Source organism: Meriones unguiculatus, chromosome X, assembly GCF_030254825.1.
Source record: "Meriones unguiculatus strain TT.TT164.6M chromosome X, Bangor_MerUng_6.1, whole genome shotgun sequence".
NCBI classification, from domain to species: domain Eukaryota; kingdom Metazoa; phylum Chordata; class Mammalia; order Rodentia; family Muridae; genus Meriones; species Meriones unguiculatus.
The window spans coordinates 40,246,105-40,264,450 of NC_083369.1; the positions used below are offsets into that span (position 1 = coordinate 40,246,105).

Sequence of the window (18,346 nt, forward strand, 5' to 3'; positions counted from 1 at the left end):
TATTTTAGGAGCTAGGTGCAGTTTTAATCCCAGCACTCAGGAGGCAGAGGCAGGTGGATCTCTGTGGGTTTGAGTCCAGCATAGTCTACAAAGTGAATTCTAAGACAGCCAGAGCTACATGCTGAGACCCTGTCTCAATTTTTGTTGTTGTTGTTAAAAAAAAATTACATATGTTCATGCCTGCATTTGGATATGTACATGTGAATGCAGGTGCCCATTGAAGTTAGAGGTGTCACATGTCCTGGAGCTGGAGTTACATGCATTTGTGAGCCATCAGAGTTGGGTGCTGGGAGTTGGGTCCTCTGCAAGAACAGTATGCTTTATTAACTGTGCAACCATCTTTTTAACACCCGGTAAAAATTCATTCTTAGGGTCGGAGAGATGGCTCAGTGATTAACAGCACTGGCACTCATCTAGAGGACCTGGGTTTGATTCTGAGCACCCACATAGTAGCTAATTACTGTCTATAATTCCAGTTCCAGGTGATCTGGTGCCTTCCTCTACCCTCAGGGTACTGCATGCTCACAGTGCATAGATACACATGCAGGCACAGTATCCATACATATAAAATCATTTTTTAAAGTTAAAAAATAAAAGTCATTCTTTCTGGGTGGTAAGCATGCCTGAGATTACATCAGTTAGAATGCTAATACAGAGGGATCAACAGTTTGAGACCAAAGCTGGAGAGTTGTTTCATCAGTTAAGAGTACTTGTTGGCCTTACAGAGGACCCAGGGTTCAACCCCTAGCACCCATATGACAGCTCACAATACTGTGAGAAAGAGAAGAAAGCAATGGAATTAGAATCCCAGATTCAGTGGATTCAGAGTCATGGTGGCTTGCTGAGGAAGGAATTGGGTGAAATGGCTATAAACTGCAGTGCTCCGAGCTTCGAGCTTCGAGTTGGGTATATGGACCATTGGGGAAGAGGCCCAAGTTTCGGCGCAATCTTTGCTAGTGTGCTTTTGATAGGCTGGCCAAAGCAAAATCTTGCAACCGCAGCAGGTGGCCCTTGGCTTCATGAGGAGCGGGGTGGGGCTGGGGGGGGGGGACCGCTTCAGGCCCAAGGGGGTGTGACGCCGCCGCTCACAGATTCCAGGGTTGCTGGAGGCAGCCGGGGCGGAGCTGGGGGTGTAGAGAGGCGCGTGCCTAGGACTCAGCCATTGAGCGAAGGGGGTTGTTTCTCAGGAAGGGATCCCCAGAGACTCACGGGCGGCTAGCGCTGTGCGCGCTACAGTCCTGGGCGCCAGGGACCAGCAGCCTTCCTTCTTCACGCTCTGTCTCTCAGGCCCTGGCCCCGCCCTCTCTGGGAGCCCCCTCCCCGTGCGGTGGTACGGTCCGAGTTTAAAAGGCCTAGGCAGCCTCGGGCCAGCCCAGTGTGTGGGCGGCGGAGGTTGCAGTTTTGTGGCTCGAGGGGCAAGGCTGTGGGGCCACGGGAGTGGGGGGTGTGGGGTGGCTGTAGGGCACTGGGGTACGTCCACGTGGCCAGGGGTGGCCACCCCGAGTCAGCCGCGGAGGAGGGACAGGTAGGTGGCCGCCATGCTTGCAGCCCGTGCTCCAATAGTTTGCTGGATGGCCGGGATTCAGAAAACCTTGGGGTCCAGATGGTTTGAGGGGTCAGGCCCTTGTCCCTGCCTCTCGAGACCAGGCTCGCCAGACACTCCCTGCCCTGAGCGGGAAGAGACAGCCAACTCGATCGTAGCCCCACTGCTTGATAGGACCCTTTTGTAGAGGAGGAGCAGCATCTCTGAGCATTGCTGTGGTCTCTTCATTGACTAAGGTCTCCGCGGGTCTGCCCAGGGGTGCCCCCGATGGGGGCAGGGTTGGCTGGGTTGGTAGCACAGAGGGGAGTATTGTGGAAGAGTGGGCTGTGGACCTGCATATCTATATGGAGCTTTCCTCATCATCGTGCTCTTTGCTGGCAGGGCAGTAGCAGAGGGGCTGTGTGCATCTATGATGCTTATGGTTATCACCTAGAGGTGGGGCCTGGGGTGGGGTCTTGGGCTGTAAATCCTCAACCTGTCCTGGCCAATTCCTAAATTGGCTTTCTGCAGAGTGTAGAAGAGGTGATGGCAGGATGCAGCCGCTTTTCTCTTCTGCCTTCCTTTCTTCTCCGGTTGTTGCTTGAAGGGTTCAGGATGCAGACCTGACAAAAGAGCCCCTGAGAGCTGATCAATGTGAGCTGAAACTTGGCAGTTTCAAGCTGGAATTGCTCCCTGTTCTAACAAATGCTGGTTTTCCTTTCTTTTTGCTGTGCCCCCTTCGTTTTCCACCCCCCCCATGCTGAGTCGTCCACCCCCCACCCTGTGTTCCCTTGGGAACTGGGCACTGAGAGGGTAGCACTGAGCTCTGCCCCCGTTGGTTGCAGGGACACTGCTCTGCTGTTGTTGCAGCCTGGGGCTGGCTGGGTGTGGTCTGGGGGTGAAGTGCCAGCACTAGCCCTATTCATATGGGAGGTGGTGGTGGTGCTTCATATCCCTAAGGCTTCAACTGTATTTGGGTATGCTGGCTCCTATATATAAGACTTCTGGGAGTCTCAAAACTGGGTTAGATACCTCTGCCCCTATCCCTCCGTGACTAGCCTTTGGGTCTTCAGGGAGAGCCACACAGGCCTGGCAGAACATCTGTCTGCCTGTGTCTGAGCAAAGCTTGACTTATGTCTGTCTCGGTGAGAGTCTTGGCTTTGTGTTGCAGCGGAGAGGCCAGATAGCAGACTCCTGATAGGCAGCCAAGGCCCTCAGGGTGGAAAGCACCTGAGGACATGAGTTGGTGATGTGGTGGCACTGAAACCAGCCTCAGGCCTTAATTCTCTAGAGCGTTGCTCTAAGACTCCTGTTAGCAGTGCCACTCACAGAGAAGCACCCCCCACACACCCCCAAATTGTGATTATTCTTTCCCTGCCTTTCCTAGAATATAATGTTAGGGTTCCAGTCTGGGAGGGCTTCCCACCGCATCTTTTCAAGCATCTTGCTTGGATGTCCCTTTGGGTGTGGCCCAGATGAGGCAAGGCCTATTGGCTTTTTTCCAGTACAGGGGTGGGGGGTGATTGATGGCCTCCAAGCTTGCCTGTGCTTGTCACTCATTCATTTGCCCTATTAGAGGCCCCTCCCCTCTCCCAGCCTCGGTCACCATATGGGGCTCTGTCATGTTGGATGAGTTGCCATTCCCCTCTGTGGAGCTGAGCCTGGCTTGCCAGGGTCCCTGGGACAGATAGGGCAGGAGGAGGGAGAGTAGCATGGGCCTAGGGGCCTCTGACTACTACTTGCTGTTTCTCCTCAGGCCTGTCCCTGGTACAGCTGCCGGTCATGCCCACTGCCTGCCTTCTTCTATTGCTATTCTTCACCATAGGAGGGTGCCTGGGTAGCAGCAGGCCTTTTCGTACCTTTGTGGTGACAGATACAACATTGACCCACCTGGCTGTGCACCGTGTGACTGGGGAGGTGTTTGTGGGTGCAGTGAACCGAGTTTTCAAGCTGGCTCCAAACCTAACTGAGCTACGGGCCCATGTCACAGGGCCCGTTGAGGACAATGCTCGCTGCTACCCACCCCCTAGCATGCGTGTGTGCTCCCACCGTCTGGTACCTGTGGATAATGTGAATAAGCTGCTCCTCATAGACTATGCAGCCCGTCGCTTGGTAGCTTGTGGCAGCATCTGGCAGGGCATCTGCCAGTTCCTGCGTCTGGATGACCTCTTCAAGTTGGGTGAGCCCCACCATCGCAAGGAACACTACCTGTCAGGAGCCCAGGAGGCTGACTCCATGGCTGGCGTCATTGTTGAACAGGGCCAGGGGCCTAGCAAGCTGTTTGTGGGCACTGCTGTTGATGGCAAGTCTGAATACTTTCCCACCTTGAGTTCCCGTAAGCTCATCAACGATGAGGACAGTGCAGATATGTTCAGTCTGGTGGGTGAGCCATGCTTGTTTGTTTTGTCCTCTTTCTCCTGCTTCTTATGAGCCCAGGTCTTATTCACTCCTTTCTCTCAGTCCTGGCCCCGCTTCTTTGGAAAGGTTTGGTTTGAAAGGGGAATTTGTGATCGTTCACTGTCGCATAGATGTAGACCAGTTGCTGAGGACAGGAACAGAGTTCCCCTGTAGAAAGCGTGCCTGTAGAGAGACTGAGGTCACCTTGCATTCTGTGACATAGATTCCAGTAATTGTCCAGATGGGGTTAAATGGGAGATCACAGGGGAAGCCATTAGAAGACCACATTGTTGGAACAGGGTTGGGAAGTCAAGGTGGGGTGGGGATCAGGCCTCCATCCCACACTCATCTTTGCTCTCATCTCTAGGTGTACCAGGATGAGTTTGTCTCGTCTCAGATCAAGATCCCTTCAGACACATTGTCTTTGTACCCCGCCTTTGACATCTACTACATATACGGCTTTGTCAGTGCCTCCTTCGTATACTTCTTAACACTGCAGCTGGATACCCAGCAAACGCTGCTGGATACAGCAGGCGAGAAATTCTTTACCTCCAAGATCGTGCGCATGTGTACAGGGGACTCAGAGTTTTACTCTTATGTTGAGTTCCCCATTGGCTGCTCCTGGCGTGGCGTGGAATACCGTCTGGTGCAGAGTGCCCACCTGGCCAAGCCTGGCCTGCTGCTGGCCCAGGCTCTGGGTGTGCCAGCCGACGAGGATGTCCTCTTCACCATCTTCTCTCAGGGTCAGAAGAATCGAGCCAGCCCACCTCGGCAGACCATCCTTTGCCTTTTCACCCTCAGCAATATCAATGCACACATCCGGCGCCGAATCCAGTCATGCTACCGTGGGGAGGGCACACTGGCCCTGCCTTGGCTGCTGAATAAGGAGCTGCCGTGCATCAACACTGTGAGCCCTTTGCTTGCCCTGCTGTCCCTTGCTGCATATGACAGCTCTCTGGCTTTCTCCCCCTCTTCCCTGGGAGTGACACCTTAGTTGATACTCATTCTACCTTTCTTGAGAGCCTTACTCTCTTTTCTCTTCTTATATCATGGTCAGTGTCCTGTTTGCATACTGACACCTTCCTTTTCCTGCCTCTGTATTAACTCCCAGCTTTCTCTTTGCTCTGTCTCAAGTCTTGCAGGCTCAGGTTTCTCTTCCCTCTCCTTGCTTTCCATCCCCAGTCCCATTTCCCCATGGGGTTCTGGGGCAAACTGTCAGGCGTGTCTGGAGGGCAGTTTCTTCCAGGTTCTGCTCCTTTACAGAACATGGAATCTGATAACATCTGTTTAGCTTGAACTCTCACTCACCCCTCCTGTGTCACCAGCCCATGCAGATCAATGGAAACTTCTGTGGCTTAGTGTTGAATCAACCATTGGGTGGCCTACATGTGATTGAGGGGCTACCTCTGCTGGCTGACAGCACGGATGGCATGGCTAGTGTGGCTGCCTATACCTACCACCAGCACTCTGTGGTTTTCATCGGTACACGCAGTGGTAATTTGAAGAAGGTTGGTCCTAGAACCCTTGTCTTATGGGATTGGGAATGTTTTTCACACTATGCAGAGAAAGCCTGGGGTACAGAACATGCACATGAGCCTGGATAACTCTAAATAGGGTATAATGACTTCCCAGGTTAGGCCCCAAGAACTGAGTCCTGTTACTTGCATGGCTCCTTTGCCATCTACCTTCATTGGCGTTTTTGTTTTGGCTGAACCCAAGGTAGCCTAAGGCTATGACTGTTAAAACTATAGGCCTACAAAATGAGTCCAGGCTCAAGGAGGCCCTGCCTTACTTGAGCTCAGTTGCAATCTAGAAAGTTTCTGGCTGAAGAGGAATGCTCTAGGTGCTGGGAGCTATGGTAGCATAGCTGTCTTGTCATTTTCTCTGTCTTGATCTTATTGCTCAGGTGCGGGTTGATGGCTCTCAGGATGCTCAACTGTATGAGACGGTCTCTGTGGTAGAGGGAAGCCCCATACTCCGAGACCTGCTCTTGAGCCCTGACCATCGTCACATCTACCTCCTGAGTGAGAAGCAGGTGGGCCCGTGGTGGGTGGTGGTGGGTGGTGGGGCAGGGGTGGGCTGTGTGCTGATGTGGCTGTCCTCAGGTGAGCCAACTCCCGGTGGAGACCTGTGAGCAGTATCTGAGCTGTGCTGCATGCCTGGGCTCAGGGGACCCACACTGTGGTTGGTGTGTGCTACAGCACAGGTGAGGGCAGAGGGTATGGGATGTGGGGCAGCAATGGGCTCCCCGGGGCCATTATCTTGGGAGACAGAAGGACTTAGGAGGGCCTTGTCAGCCGGACAGGAGCCAGCCACACTTGCTATACTTTCCTTCATCCACCTGCCCAGTTTTTCCCCAGCCCTGAGCTTCCCTCCCTCCCTCCCTTCTCCACTTTCTCCAGCTAATGAGCGGAACTTCTACCCTGAGTGACGTCCCTTGGATCTCAGGGGATGAGGCCAAGGCACGCTGTTGCCTGGCAGTATGAGCTGGGTATGCTGTCCTCTGTCCCCCCTCAGCCTCTCACTGCACCCCAATCGGGGTCCTCCTGGGACAGTTCTCCGACTGCTCTGGCCTGTCCCCATGCAGGTGCTGCCATGAAGGGGCCTGTCCAGGTGCTTCTGCCCCACATGGCTTTGCAGAAGAGCTGAACAAATGTGTACAGGTGCGGGTCCGGCCCAATAATGTGTCCGTGACATCCTCTGGGGTGCAGGTAAGTGATGTATACTCGGCCATATATATGCTTCATGAGGGAAGGTGCACCTCACTCTGAGTCCTCTGCCTCCCCCAGCTGACCATAGCCATGCGCAACGTGCCAGACCTCAGTGTGGGTGTGAGCTGTTCCTTTGAGGAGGTGACTGAAAGTGAGGCTGTTCTGCTGCCATCTGGAGAACTCCGCTGCCCTTCACCATCCCTTCAGGAGCTCCAGATACTTACCAGAGGGCATGGTCAGTGGGCTGGGGCTATCTGGGGTATTTTTGGGCAGGCAGGATCCCAGGGTAGTTGGTGATTGCCATCTGGCTTGCTGCAGGAGCCACTCATACTGTGCGGTTGCAGCTGCTCTCCATGGAGACTGGCGTGAGGTTTGCTGGGGTTGACTTTGTCTTTTACAACTGCAGTGCCCTCCAGTCGTGAGTACTTGGTCCAGAATCTGTCCGTAGGCCTGTGGATAGATAGGTGCTCTGGAATATATAAAACTTGCAGTGTAACTTTCTCTAGAGCTTTAGGATGAGCTGTTGGGTCTTCCTACTTTCTGTCCTCACATCTGTCCAGTCCTGATGTTCACTACGTGGCTTGCTGCCTGCCCTCTTTGTTCGTTCCCCAGCATGTCTTGTGGGAGGGGAATACAGGACAGTGAGATCTTCTCTGTTATTTCTGAAGCCACTTCCCCCTCCAGGTGTATGTCCTGTGTCGGCAGCCCTTACCCCTGCCACTGGTGTAAGTACCGTCACGTGTGTACCAGCCACCCACACGAGTGCTCCTTTCAGGAGGGCAGGGTCCACAGCCCAGAGGTGAGGTGGTGCAGTGCACTGTGCAGGAGGGAAGCTTGGGCTCCTTGGGGGCTGGTCTCTCACTTTTTTTTTTTGTTTGCTCTTCCATTTCCTTGTACCTGGAGAAAAGGTGGGTATACCAGTATGCCTGACAGGTGTTCTCTTCCCAGGGCTGCCCAGAGATCTTGCCTCGAGGAGACCTCTTGATCCCTGTGGGTGTCATGCAGCCTCTAACCTTGCGGGCTAAGAACCTGCCCCAGCCTCAGTCAGGACAGAAGAATTACGAGTGTGTGGTTCGTGTACAGGGGCGGCAGCATCGAGTACCTGCAGTGCGCTTTAACAGCAGCAGTGTGCAATGCCAGAATGCCTCGGTGAGGCCCAGGGTGGGCCAGCCAGGGGAGAGCTGGTTGTAGTTTTTTGTTTGTTTTCTTGTATATAATATTATATATTATATATGTGTGTCCATTTTTAATTTTTGTTTTGTTTTGTTTTTACTCTATATCCAGGTTACTTACCTGGCAGCCTCAAGTAGGCCCTGGCAGGCTGTCCTTAGTTTAGTTTAGTTTTTTTGTTGTTGTTGTTTTGTTTTGTTTTGTTTTGTTTTGTTTTTTGAGACGGGTTTCTCTGTGTAGCCTTGGCCATCCTAGACTCACTTTGTGGACCAGGCTGGCCTCAAACTCACAGAGATCACCTGCCTCTGCCTCCCTGAGTGTTGAGATTACAGGCATGCGCCACCATGCCAGGCTCATTCTTAGTGTTTAGGTATTCCTAAGTTGGGCAAGGATTTTGATCATCTTACTTGTGTTTATGTGGTTCCATTTTTCTTAGTACTTCTATGAAGGTGATGAATTTGGTGACACTGAATTGGACTTCTCTGTGGTCTGGGATGGAGATTTTCCCATTGATAAGCCTCCCAGCTTCCGAGGTAAGGGGTGACGTATGACCAAGGAGCATGACTCCTGGGGTAGCACTGGCACTGCTGGGGGCAAATCTGGAGGCCCTAGAGCCCCTTGCTTCTCTGCCATTGCTTGCTCCATCAGTAGTTCCCTGTGCCTGCAGCCCTTCTTTACAAGTGCTGGGCTCAGCGGCCCAGCTGTGGTCTGTGCCTCAAAGCTGATCCCCGATTCAACTGTGGTTGGTGCATCTCGGAGCACAGGTGCCAGCTGCGGGCTCACTGCCCGGCTCCCAAAAGTAATTGGATGCACCCAAGCCAGAAGGGTGCCCGATGCAGCCATCCCCGAATTACTCAGGTTAGCTTCACCTACCAATCTTGCTTTGCCTGCTGAGCATGTATGAGTCTGGCCTGATCTTCTTGATCCTTATCTTGCTCTGCAGATTCACCCACTCACAGGACCCAAGGAGGGTGGCACATGGGTCACCATTGTGGGTGAGAACCTGGGCCTCACTTCCCGTGAGGTTGGCCTTCGAGTAGCTGGTGTACGTTGCAACTCCATTGCCACCCAATATGTCAGTGCTGAAAGGTGAGTGTGGCCATGTAAGCACCTTGTACTTGTTTACCACAGCTGGTCCTGACCTTCTGTGACTCTTAGGATTGTATGTGAGATGGAAGAATCGCTGGTGCCCAGCCCACCGCCTGGGCCTGCTGAGCTCTGTGTAGGTGACTGTTCTGCTGACTTCCGCACACAGTCCCAGCAGTTCTACAGCTTTGTGGTACGTGGTCTACTAACCCCTTTCCCTTCCCTATCTGGGGGAATTTGGAGTAGCCCTTGGGTGAGGCTGGCTCCTACCTCCTCTCAAGAGTTGCTTCTTCTCTAGACCCCAACATTTAACCGTGTGAGTCCTACTCGGGGCCCAGCTTCTGGGGGCACTCGGCTCACCATCTCTGGAACTTCTCTGGATGCTGGCAGCAGGGTCACCGTGATTATAAGAGATGGCGAGTGCCAGTTTGTGAGGTGGGCCTGAGCACAAGCAGTCTGGAGTTGAGCATTGTGTGGAGGGCTATGGGGGCAGGGTAGCTGTTGCTGAAAGTGCCAGGTTATCTGCTTCAAGCCTCCCTGCTTCCCTATGTAGGAGAGATGCCAAGGCAATCGTGTGTATATCACCTGTCTCCACCCTGGGCCCCAGCCAAGCCCCTATCACCCTTGCCATTGACCATGCCAACATCTCCAGCTCTGGAGTCATCTATACCTACACACAGGACCCCACTGTCACGCACCTTGAGCCCACCTGGAGCATCATCAAGTAAGACCCTGAGGAGAATTGGCTTCAGGGCTGAGTTGGGACCTTGAGTGTCTCTCTTGGAGTCTTAGCTGTTTACTGGGGCCCTGGGTCATCAAGTGATTCCTTCTTCCTGAACCCTCATCAGTAGGGGCACAAAGTTGTCCTGCTCTTATAGAGCCAGGCACCTGCTGAATGATCCAAGGTCAGAGGCTCTGAGCTCTTAGAAAAACCTTGGTGACTTCAGGGAAGGGTGGGTGGGGGAGGGAGCCTGAGACCTTTATTTATCTCTGCAGTGGAAGTACTGCCATCACTGTGAGTGGAACCCATCTGCTGACAGTGCAAGAACCTCGTGTACGGGCCAAATACCGGGGTATTGAGACCACTAATGTGAGTAGTGGGTTTTCACCCCTGTCTCACCCCTTGCTACTCAAGGCTTCATTCACTGAGGTGATTGCTGTTTTCTCTACAGACGTGCCAGGTGATCAATGACACTGCAATGCTCTGTAAGGCCCCTGGCATCTTCCTTGGGCGTCCTCAGCCTCGGGCCCAAGGCGAGCACCCTGATGAGTTTGGCTTCTTGCTGGACCATGTGCAGACAGCCCGTTCCCTCAACCGTTCTTCCTTCACCTACTACCCTGATCCCAGCTTTGAACCACTTGGGCCCTCTGGTGTGCTTGATGTCAAACCTGGTTCACATGTTGTACTGAAGGTGCTGGGGAGTAGAAGATGGTAGGGAGCAGAGGTGGGAAGAAGCAGAGAGCTGGATGGCTTGACTGTTTATGTGTGGATTATCTATTGTTAGGGCAAGAACCTGATCCCTGCTGCAGCTGGCAGCTCCCGCCTCAACTACACAGTATTGATTGGAGGACAGCCATGTACACTAACTGTCTCAGATACTCAGCTTCTGTGTGATTCCCCCAGCCAGACAGGCCGGCAGCCTGTCATGGTGGGTATGGGCTCAGGAGGCCACCGGTCAGCCTTGGGTATGCATGGGAGTTGGTTCACCTCAAGCTTGCTTTTACAGGTGCTGGTGGGTGGCCTTGAATTCTGGTTGGGCACCCTGCACATCACTGCTGACCGGGCACTAACCTTACCGGCTATGATGGGGCTGGCAGCAGGGGGAGGGCTCTTGCTGCTGGCCATCACTGCTGTGCTGGTCGCCTACAAGCGAAAGACTCAGGATGCAGACCGCACACTTAAGCGGCTCCAGCTACAGATGGACAACCTGGAGTCTCGTGTGGCCTTGGAATGCAAGGAAGGTGCTAAAAGCAGGGGGTTTACCACAGTGTGGGAGAGCTGAGGGACTTCCTTGTCTCTTGCTCAACTCATTCTACCCTACTTCCCCACAGCTTTTGCTGAGCTGCAGACAGATATTAATGAACTGACAAACCACATGGATGGTGTGCAGATCCCCTTCTTGGACTACCGGACCTATGCTGTGCGAGTGCTTTTCCCTGGCATTGAGGCCCACCCAGTGCTCAAGGAGCTGGATGTGAGCCCCCTGCAGCCTGTCCATGTTCTGTTTCCCCTAGAGCCACCACTACCTACCCTCTGAGACTCCTTGGTCCCCACAGACTCCCCCCAATGTGGAGAAGGCCCTACGCCTTTTTGGGCAGCTGCTGCACAGCCGTGCCTTCCTGCTCACCTTCATCCACACTTTGGAGGCCCAGAGCAGCTTCTCCATGCGTGACCGAGGCACCGTGGCCTCACTCACCATGGTGGCCCTGCAGAGCCGGCTTGATTATGCCACTGGGCTGCTCAAGCAACTGCTGGCTGACCTCATAGAGAAAAACCTTGAGAGCAAGAACCACCCAAAGCTGCTATTGCGCAGGTATGTAACTGCCTTGCCTGGCCTCTCCCCCAGCCCACTCTTCTGTTTCCTGTTTCTGGCCCTTCCCTCTGTTCCCTTGCCAGGCCAAGGCCTTAGGACCTATCTCTTACCACAGAACAGAGTCAGTAGCTGAGAAGATGCTCACCAACTGGTTCACATTCCTGCTGCATAAGTTCCTGAAGGTGTGGTTGAGTGGGCTGGGCTGCAGGGGAGGAGTATCCAGGGGTGGGTGCCATTGGTTGGTAGGCCAGACAGGCAGCCAGCTATGCCCCTGACCCTGGGTATAGGAGTGCGCCGGGGAGCCACTCTTCTTGCTGTACTGCGCCATCAAGCAGCAGATGGAGAAAGGTCCCATCGATGCCATAACAGGCGAGGCTCGCTACTCCTTAAGTGAGGACAAGCTCATCCGGCAGCAGATCGATTATAAGACTCTGGTGAGGATGGGGCTATGTGAGCAGGAACTGAGGGGGAGGAGCCTTCCTTGCTCAGAAATCATGCTGGGGTTCCTTCACTCTTAGACTCTGCATTGTGTGTGCCCGGAGAGTGAGGGCAGTGCTCAGGTTCCTGTGAAGGTTCTCAACTGTGATAGCATCACCCAGGCCAAAGACAAGCTGTTGGATACTGTGTACAAGGGCATTCCATACTCTCAGCGTCCCAAAGCTGAGGACATGGACCTGGGTAAGGTCCCTCTCTTTTCTCCTAGCCCCTACCTATCCAACTCCTTCCAGGGATCTCTTATACTTTGTACCTGAGTTCTGTTCTTTAAGAGGAGTGAGCCTAAGACTTTGTGGGGGTGAATGTCCCTAAGAGCTGACTGTGGTCTGCAGAATGGCGCCAGGGCCGCATGGCCCGAATTATCCTCCAAGATGAGGACGTCACTACAAAGATTGAGTGTGACTGGAAGAGGGTCAACTCACTGGCCCACTACCAGGTGAGGAACTTGGAGCCTATTCACCTTCAGGGCCCAGTGGCTAGGTCTCTTCTCAGCCCTGATCCCTATACTTATGAGCCCTTCTGATCAGGCCTGGTTGCCACTATACATGTGTATACTGAAGAGTCTGAATGAGTGAGGCCCTTTGGCTTCCTTCTTTATCTTTGGACCTCCAGGTGACAGATGGTTCCTTAGTAGCACTGGTGCCCAAACAAGTGTCTGCCTATAACATGGCCAACTCCTTCACCTTCACCCGTTCACTCAGCCGCTATGGTAGGTTTCCTCATCATGATGGCCTTTTCTGGCCATATAAACCATCTTACGAGGCCCCAAGTAGCTGTCTTGACCCATCTGAAAAGACCTTTATTATTTTGGGCCCCTGGGTAGTCTCCAGTTCTATAGAGCCTAGTAGGGAAGGGGTGGCAAGGATACAAAGGCTTCTGGGCTCCTGAAAGAGAATGGAGCAAGAGGGTGGGTAATGGTCAGGGCCTGTAGAACCCTAAGGGTCACATCTGTCCTCTGCCCTAGAGAGCTTGCTCCGTGCTGCCAGCAGCCCGGATAGCCTTCGTTCCCGAGCACCTATGCTCACACCTGACCAAGAGGCGGGCACCAAGCTGTGGCATCTGGTGAAGAACCACGACCATGCTGATCACCGAGAAGGAGACCGTGGCAGCAAGATGGTTTCAGAAATATATCTGACAAGGCTGCTGGCCACCAAGGTGTGGGCCTGTTCCAGGCTCTCTTGGTATCTGCATTGACATCTTCTAGCCCAGTCTTAGCCATAAGATGAAATGGTATTACCAGGCAGGGGCTGCTTTCTCAGGGCCTTTGCAGTAGGATCTCTAGGACTGAGGTCAAGGGAAGGTCCATTTTAGTCATGCTAGCTCTTCAAGGAGTTATTTTTATTTTTATTTTTATTTTTATTTTTATTTTTATTTTTCTGAGGCAGAGTTTCTCTGTATAGCCTTGGCTGTCCTAGACTTGCTTTGTAGATCAGGCTGGCTGCCTCTGCCTCCCTGTGCTGGGATTAAAGGTGTGCACCACTATGCCTAGCCAGGGGAGTTCTTTACTGAGCTATTCTATCCCTGTCTGTTTGATTTGGGGTAGTTCCTGACATAGTTCTCTTACTGTCACTCATAGGGCACATTGCAGAAGTTTGTGGATGACCTGTTTGAAACAGTGTTCAGTACAGCCCACCGGGGCTCAGCCTTACCCTTGGCCATCAAGTACATGTTTGACTTCCTGGATGAACAGGCTGACCAGCGTCAGATCAGTGACCCTGATGTGCGCCACACCTGGAAAAGCAACTGGTACTTATTGGTTCCTGGTTGCTGCTGGCTCTTCTAAGAATGGGTGGGAGGAAGAGGCTAGTGACTTAGCAAAACCCCAAGGCCCATGGAGGCAGGTTGACTTGCAGCTGAATAGCCCTCCATGCAGAAGGGTTGGGACAGTGGCTTGGCCTGGAACTGAATATGAATATGAGTATATAGAAGGTGGTTCCTGTTGGGTTGTGCAGATGGGAAGTGCTAGTCTAGCACTGAGCTTGGCCGTTTTTCTCCAGGGCCCTGGATAGGGTAGCAATACTGATGGCTTGGCACAGGTAGAGACAGTGGTTGTTTCAGGAGTGGAGGTTGAGGAAAAAAACACTACCTATTCTTTCTCATTGCCTAAGTCCAGCAGAAAGTTAAAGCAAAAGCCATTTGCCCTAAATGTGTCCCTCCTGTTACCTCTGTTCAGCTTGCCTCTGCGTTTTTGGGTGAATGTGATCAAGAATCCTCAATTTGTGTTTGACATCCACAAGAATAGCATCACAGATGCCTGTTTGTCAGTGGTGGCCCAGACCTTCATGGACTCCTGTTCCACATCAGAGCATCGCCTGGGCAAGGACTCACCTTCCAACAAGCTGCTCTATGCCAAGGACATCCCTAATTACAAGAGCTGGGTGGAGAGGTGGGCCCTGGGAGACTGCTGCCTGCCTAAACAGCTGTCTGAGGCTGGCCAGATACAAGAGAAAGCCCCAGAGGCTGGCCAAGTACAGATGACATGAGTTTTGACTTTTATGACATGTGCATGAATCACTCACCCAGGGTCTCTATAGGTACTACCGAGATATCGCAAAGATGGCATCCATCAGTGACCAGGACATGGATGCCTACCTAGTGGAGCAGTCCCGCCTCCATGCCAATGACTTCAATGTTCTAAGTGCACTCAGCGAGCTCTACTTCTATGTCACCAAGTACCGTCAGGAGGTATGTTGATGCACCCCACAGACCCCCCAGTTGCATGGCTCTGATGATGCAAAGGGAGGGGCAAAGGGAGGTTGATGTGTTCAGGAGTGCCGCAAGCATTTGAGCAAGATGGGACATAGAACCTATATTATAATGTTGTCTACAGTCCGTCCTTTGCCTAGGGCCAGCATGAGCAACAATTTCCTTAAATGCTGGGATTTAAGGAATACATGAGAGAAAACACTAGCTGGAGTATAGAGTTCCCACTAGATAAAAGTTACAAGACTGGAAAATCGGAAGGGATGGGCCAAGGAGTATGGCATGGGGCTAGAGGTGGGTGCATCTAGCTATTAGCAGAGCCTGTAGCTTTTGTGGTTGGTTGGAGTTACAGCAGACAGAGGAACACATAAGGAAGTCTGGATTCATACTCTTCTGAGTAGCTGGATGTCAGCCACAAGCAGGAATCAAGGATGATGACTGCAGGGCTTCTTCAGCCTAAGAAGCTGGTGGGGTATTCACAGCTATAATCACAGATCAGGAAGACTTTCAGGGGAATAGATTTGTGAGGCCCAGGGAATGAAGACCAAGAATTTTAAGGACCACTCAGCCCATCCATAGAAAGTGCTAAAGCCCTGAAGGAACATAGAGCATCTTGGGATGAGCAGCAGGGATGGTGTCAAAGTTGATTGGCTCAGACTGGGGAGGCTGAGCCCAATTACCATTCTCCTTCTAACTAGACTTAAAATAACAAGTATACAAGGTATAGGAGTATAGATTCAGGGGAAGTCTAGTATGGAAGTACACATTTGAAACCCATATATTGAATTTAAAGCCCTGAGCCAGTGGATGGGGAAACAGCTCAATTGATTGAATACCTGCTGTGAAAGCATAAGGACCTGCGTTTGGATTCTAAGCACTCATGTAAAATAATAGGTGTGGTGTCATGTGTCTATAATCCCAGCATGGTGGCTGGGAAATGGAGGAGATAGGCAGATCCCCAGAGCTTGTTGGCCAGCCAGTCTAGGCAATTAGGGAGTTCTGTGTTCAGTGAGAGATCTTATCAAAAACTAAGGTGGAGGCGCTGGAGAGATGGTTCAGCAGTTAGGAGCACTTGGAATTCTTCTAGAGATCTGAGTTTGATTCTTAGCACTCACATGGCAGCTCACAGCCCTCTAGCTCCAGTTCTAGGGAATCTGGTCTCCTCCTCTGACTGCTGGGGATACCAGGTACACATGTGATATACATACATGCAGGTAAAACACTCATACACATTTAAAAAAAGGTGGAGAATGATAAAGACACCAGGTATTGACCTCTGGCCTCCACACACATGCATGTGTGTCCATATGCACACATGTACACAGACAAACACAGATGTGCATTTGAGAATAAGTACACTAAATCTAAAGCCCTGGCCAGGCATGGTAGTCCCATGCCTTTAGTCACAGCACTCAGGAGTCAGAAACAGGTAGATCTTTGATTCAAGGTTAGCTCAGTCTACAAAGCAAGTTCCAGAACAGTTAGAGATACACAGTGAGACAGTATCTCAAAAACAACAACAATAACAACAACAAACCTCACCAAGGGGCTATGGATTGAGATCTGACCAAACAGTGTTTTGGGCTCCTTACAGGTCAAGGAGGAAACAGGGAACTGGCAGAGGGCAGGGAGGGAACCCAGAAGTACCCGGTAGAGTCAGTCCCATATGCTGAGTCAGACCTCTGAATGGATTGAGGATTGAATGCCAGATTTACCAAGGAGATGTTGGAGTTTGGGTTAGGAGAGAACAGAGATTGATAACAGCAAGTACGTCACACTGTTCAAAGAGGCCACACATGAGCCAAGGTAGAAAAGTTGGGGATGGTATTGGGAGTAAAGTGGGATTGGGTGGTTTTGCTGAGAGGTTAGAGGTTTAGAGTATGAGCTTGGCACAGGGAATGAAGCCTTGGGGAGGGAAGCTCCCATTTGGGAAGCAAGGGCTTTATGCAGAAACAGGGCCCTGCCTTGGAGTCTGATCCAATGGATCCTCATTCCCTAGATCCTTACCTCGCTGGACCGAGATGCCTCTTGTCGGAAGCACAAACTTCGACAGAAGCTGGAGCACATCATCACCTTGGTGTCTAGCAGCAGCTGAGTGGGAAGATGGTGAGGAGGGGGTTTCTCATTTCCAAGCCATTCTCCCAGCCAAGGGAGTGGCTGGCTCTAGGCTTGGATCTCCAGGGCTGAGACCCAAATCTGGTGTTGTTTGGGAAGCTTTATCAGGCCAAAATGCCCCATCACACCTGGGCCCCCTTCATTGGTGCCTTGAATTGGGCCCTGCAGGGGGAGGGGATGACAGGACCAAGCTTCCCCCAACAAGCAGCAGCAATACCCCCACCCCTCTTGCCCTTGTGTTCCCATGTCAGGAGAGCCCTTGCCCTCCTTGCTCCTATTTATTAACATAATCTTACCTTAATTTTCATATGTAAATATACATAACCCATGGGATATTGCCAGCCTCACAGAATTGCCTCCTTGGTTGATCTGGGCTCTGCTTCCTATCCTGGTTCCTTTGTGATATTGCCAGCCTTGGCTTAGCCTCTGGCATCTCACCTTTGCTGTGTCAGGCCCCACTTGTCCTAAGAAGAGAGCCTCAGTACCAGCAGCATTCGGGGTTGGATGATGCATCTGAAGCTGCCCTCAGAGTGGCCTGGCCAGTCCAATGTCCCTCTTCAGATATCTCAGGAGTCAGACCACATTTTCATGGGGCCTGTTGTTTCTGAGAGAACTATAACTAGGCTGTCCTTGGACCTGATGTGGGCCTGGGCCTTTAGGACATTCCTTGTGTCCCTACTGCCAAACTTTCTCAGTGTTGTAGGCATTTGCCCTGAACTCCCTCAGCCTCAGCCACCCCATCATATGCCCATCCCTAGAGGCCAAGGTGGCAGTGCCTTACTGTTTTGTGTCTCCTGCCTCCTCTGAGGAATCTGGCCCTGTCTGACGGTCCCAGACCCCCAGTCCATTCTTCTTTTGTTGCATGAGTTTTTCTTCATTGTAATTTTTTTTCCTAATTAAATGTCGGGAAATGGGGACAGTGCATGTCTTTGTCTTTGGGGCAAGTGGGTAGACCTGTTGGGCTATGGATGAGCTGGACTCCCACTGTGGGAGAAAATGTAACTATGGGATTTCTGCTGATTTGAGGAAGATCATGACCACAGACAGTCCATTAGGCAATCCTTGTGGCTCTAGCTTCAAGATTGAATAAATCTGCTCCTTTCTTTGTGCATCCACTGTACCCACTCAGATGTGCTCAACTTCCTGCTTCTGCCCCTCTTTAGCCCATTATTAGTTGGAGACAGAGATGTTGTTAAGAAATAAGACACTCAAAGGGATTGGCATTATTGGAGGTGTGGTCTTGTTGAAGTAGGTGTGGCCTTGGAAGAAGTATATCACAGGGAGTGGGCTTTGAGGTTTCAGAAGCTCAAGCCAGTATCACTCTTCCTGCTACTCAAGGATCCAGATGTTGAACTCTCTCTCTCAGCCCCTCTCCAGCACCATGTCTGCCAGCACCATGCTTCCAGCCATTAGGATAAATGGACTAAACCTTTAAACTGTAACCCAGCTCCGAGTTAATGTTTTCCTTTATAAGAGTTGTTGTGGTCATACTGACTCTTCACAGCAATAGAAACCCTATCTAAGAAAATGAATAAGAGGGAGAAGAAAGTTCACTTTTTGTTGGGGGCATCTCTGGATCTTCTCTGTACATCTCAAGAGGATGTATTCCATAT

The 18,346-nt window shown here is 51.8% G+C and overlaps 1 protein-coding gene across 6 annotated transcripts; it reads left to right on the top strand.

The window, feature by feature from the left end:
• The first annotated feature begins 1,184 nt into the window (after positions 1 to 1,184).
• Plxna3 (plexin A3) lies at positions 1,185 to 17,648 on the top strand. Of its 6 annotated transcripts, XM_021659286.2 has the most exons (34): positions 1,191 to 1,525; positions 3,279 to 3,901; positions 4,287 to 4,826; positions 5,245 to 5,427; positions 5,826 to 5,954; positions 6,025 to 6,125; positions 6,507 to 6,630; positions 6,709 to 6,865; positions 6,949 to 7,048; positions 7,315 to 7,429; positions 7,579 to 7,779; positions 8,237 to 8,333; positions 8,468 to 8,658; positions 8,744 to 8,889; positions 8,959 to 9,079; positions 9,185 to 9,321; positions 9,440 to 9,610; positions 9,883 to 9,976; positions 10,059 to 10,298; positions 10,392 to 10,535; positions 10,614 to 10,848; positions 10,939 to 11,081; positions 11,164 to 11,420; positions 11,536 to 11,602; positions 11,708 to 11,854; positions 11,939 to 12,098; positions 12,248 to 12,351; positions 12,528 to 12,624; positions 12,880 to 13,070; positions 13,492 to 13,661; positions 14,089 to 14,301; positions 14,450 to 14,600; positions 16,618 to 16,724; positions 17,186 to 17,648. In XM_021659286.2, the coding sequence occupies exons 2-33, from the start codon at positions 3,305 to 3,307 to the stop codon at positions 16,711 to 16,713; spliced, it is 5,619 nt and encodes a 1,872-aa protein (XP_021514961.1). In that variant the 5' UTR covers positions 1,191 to 1,525; positions 3,279 to 3,304; the 3' UTR covers positions 16,714 to 16,724; positions 17,186 to 17,648. The 6 variants fall into 6 exon arrangements, with proteins under 6 accessions (XP_021514963.1, XP_021514961.1, XP_021514959.1 ...); XM_021659284.2 differs by having other exon boundaries at positions 16,618 to 17,648; XM_060374449.1 differs by lacking the exon at positions 3,279 to 3,901 and having other exon boundaries at positions 1,194 to 1,525; positions 16,618 to 17,648.
• The last annotated feature ends 698 nt before the right edge of the window (positions 17,649 to 18,346 follow it).

Coding starts and splice junctions, on each gene's coding strand:
- Plxna3 (XM_021659284.2), top strand. CDS start 3,305: ATGCCCACTGCCTGCCTTCTTCTATTGCTATTCTTCACCATAGGAGGG. Junction 10,299..10,391: donor GTTCACATGTTGTACTGAAG/GTGCTGGGGAGT, acceptor ATCTATTGTTAG/GGCAAGAACCTGATCCCTGC. Junction 14,302..14,449: donor TACAAGAGCTGGGTGGAGAG/GTGGGCCCTGGG, acceptor GGGTCTCTATAG/GTACTACCGAGATATCGCAA.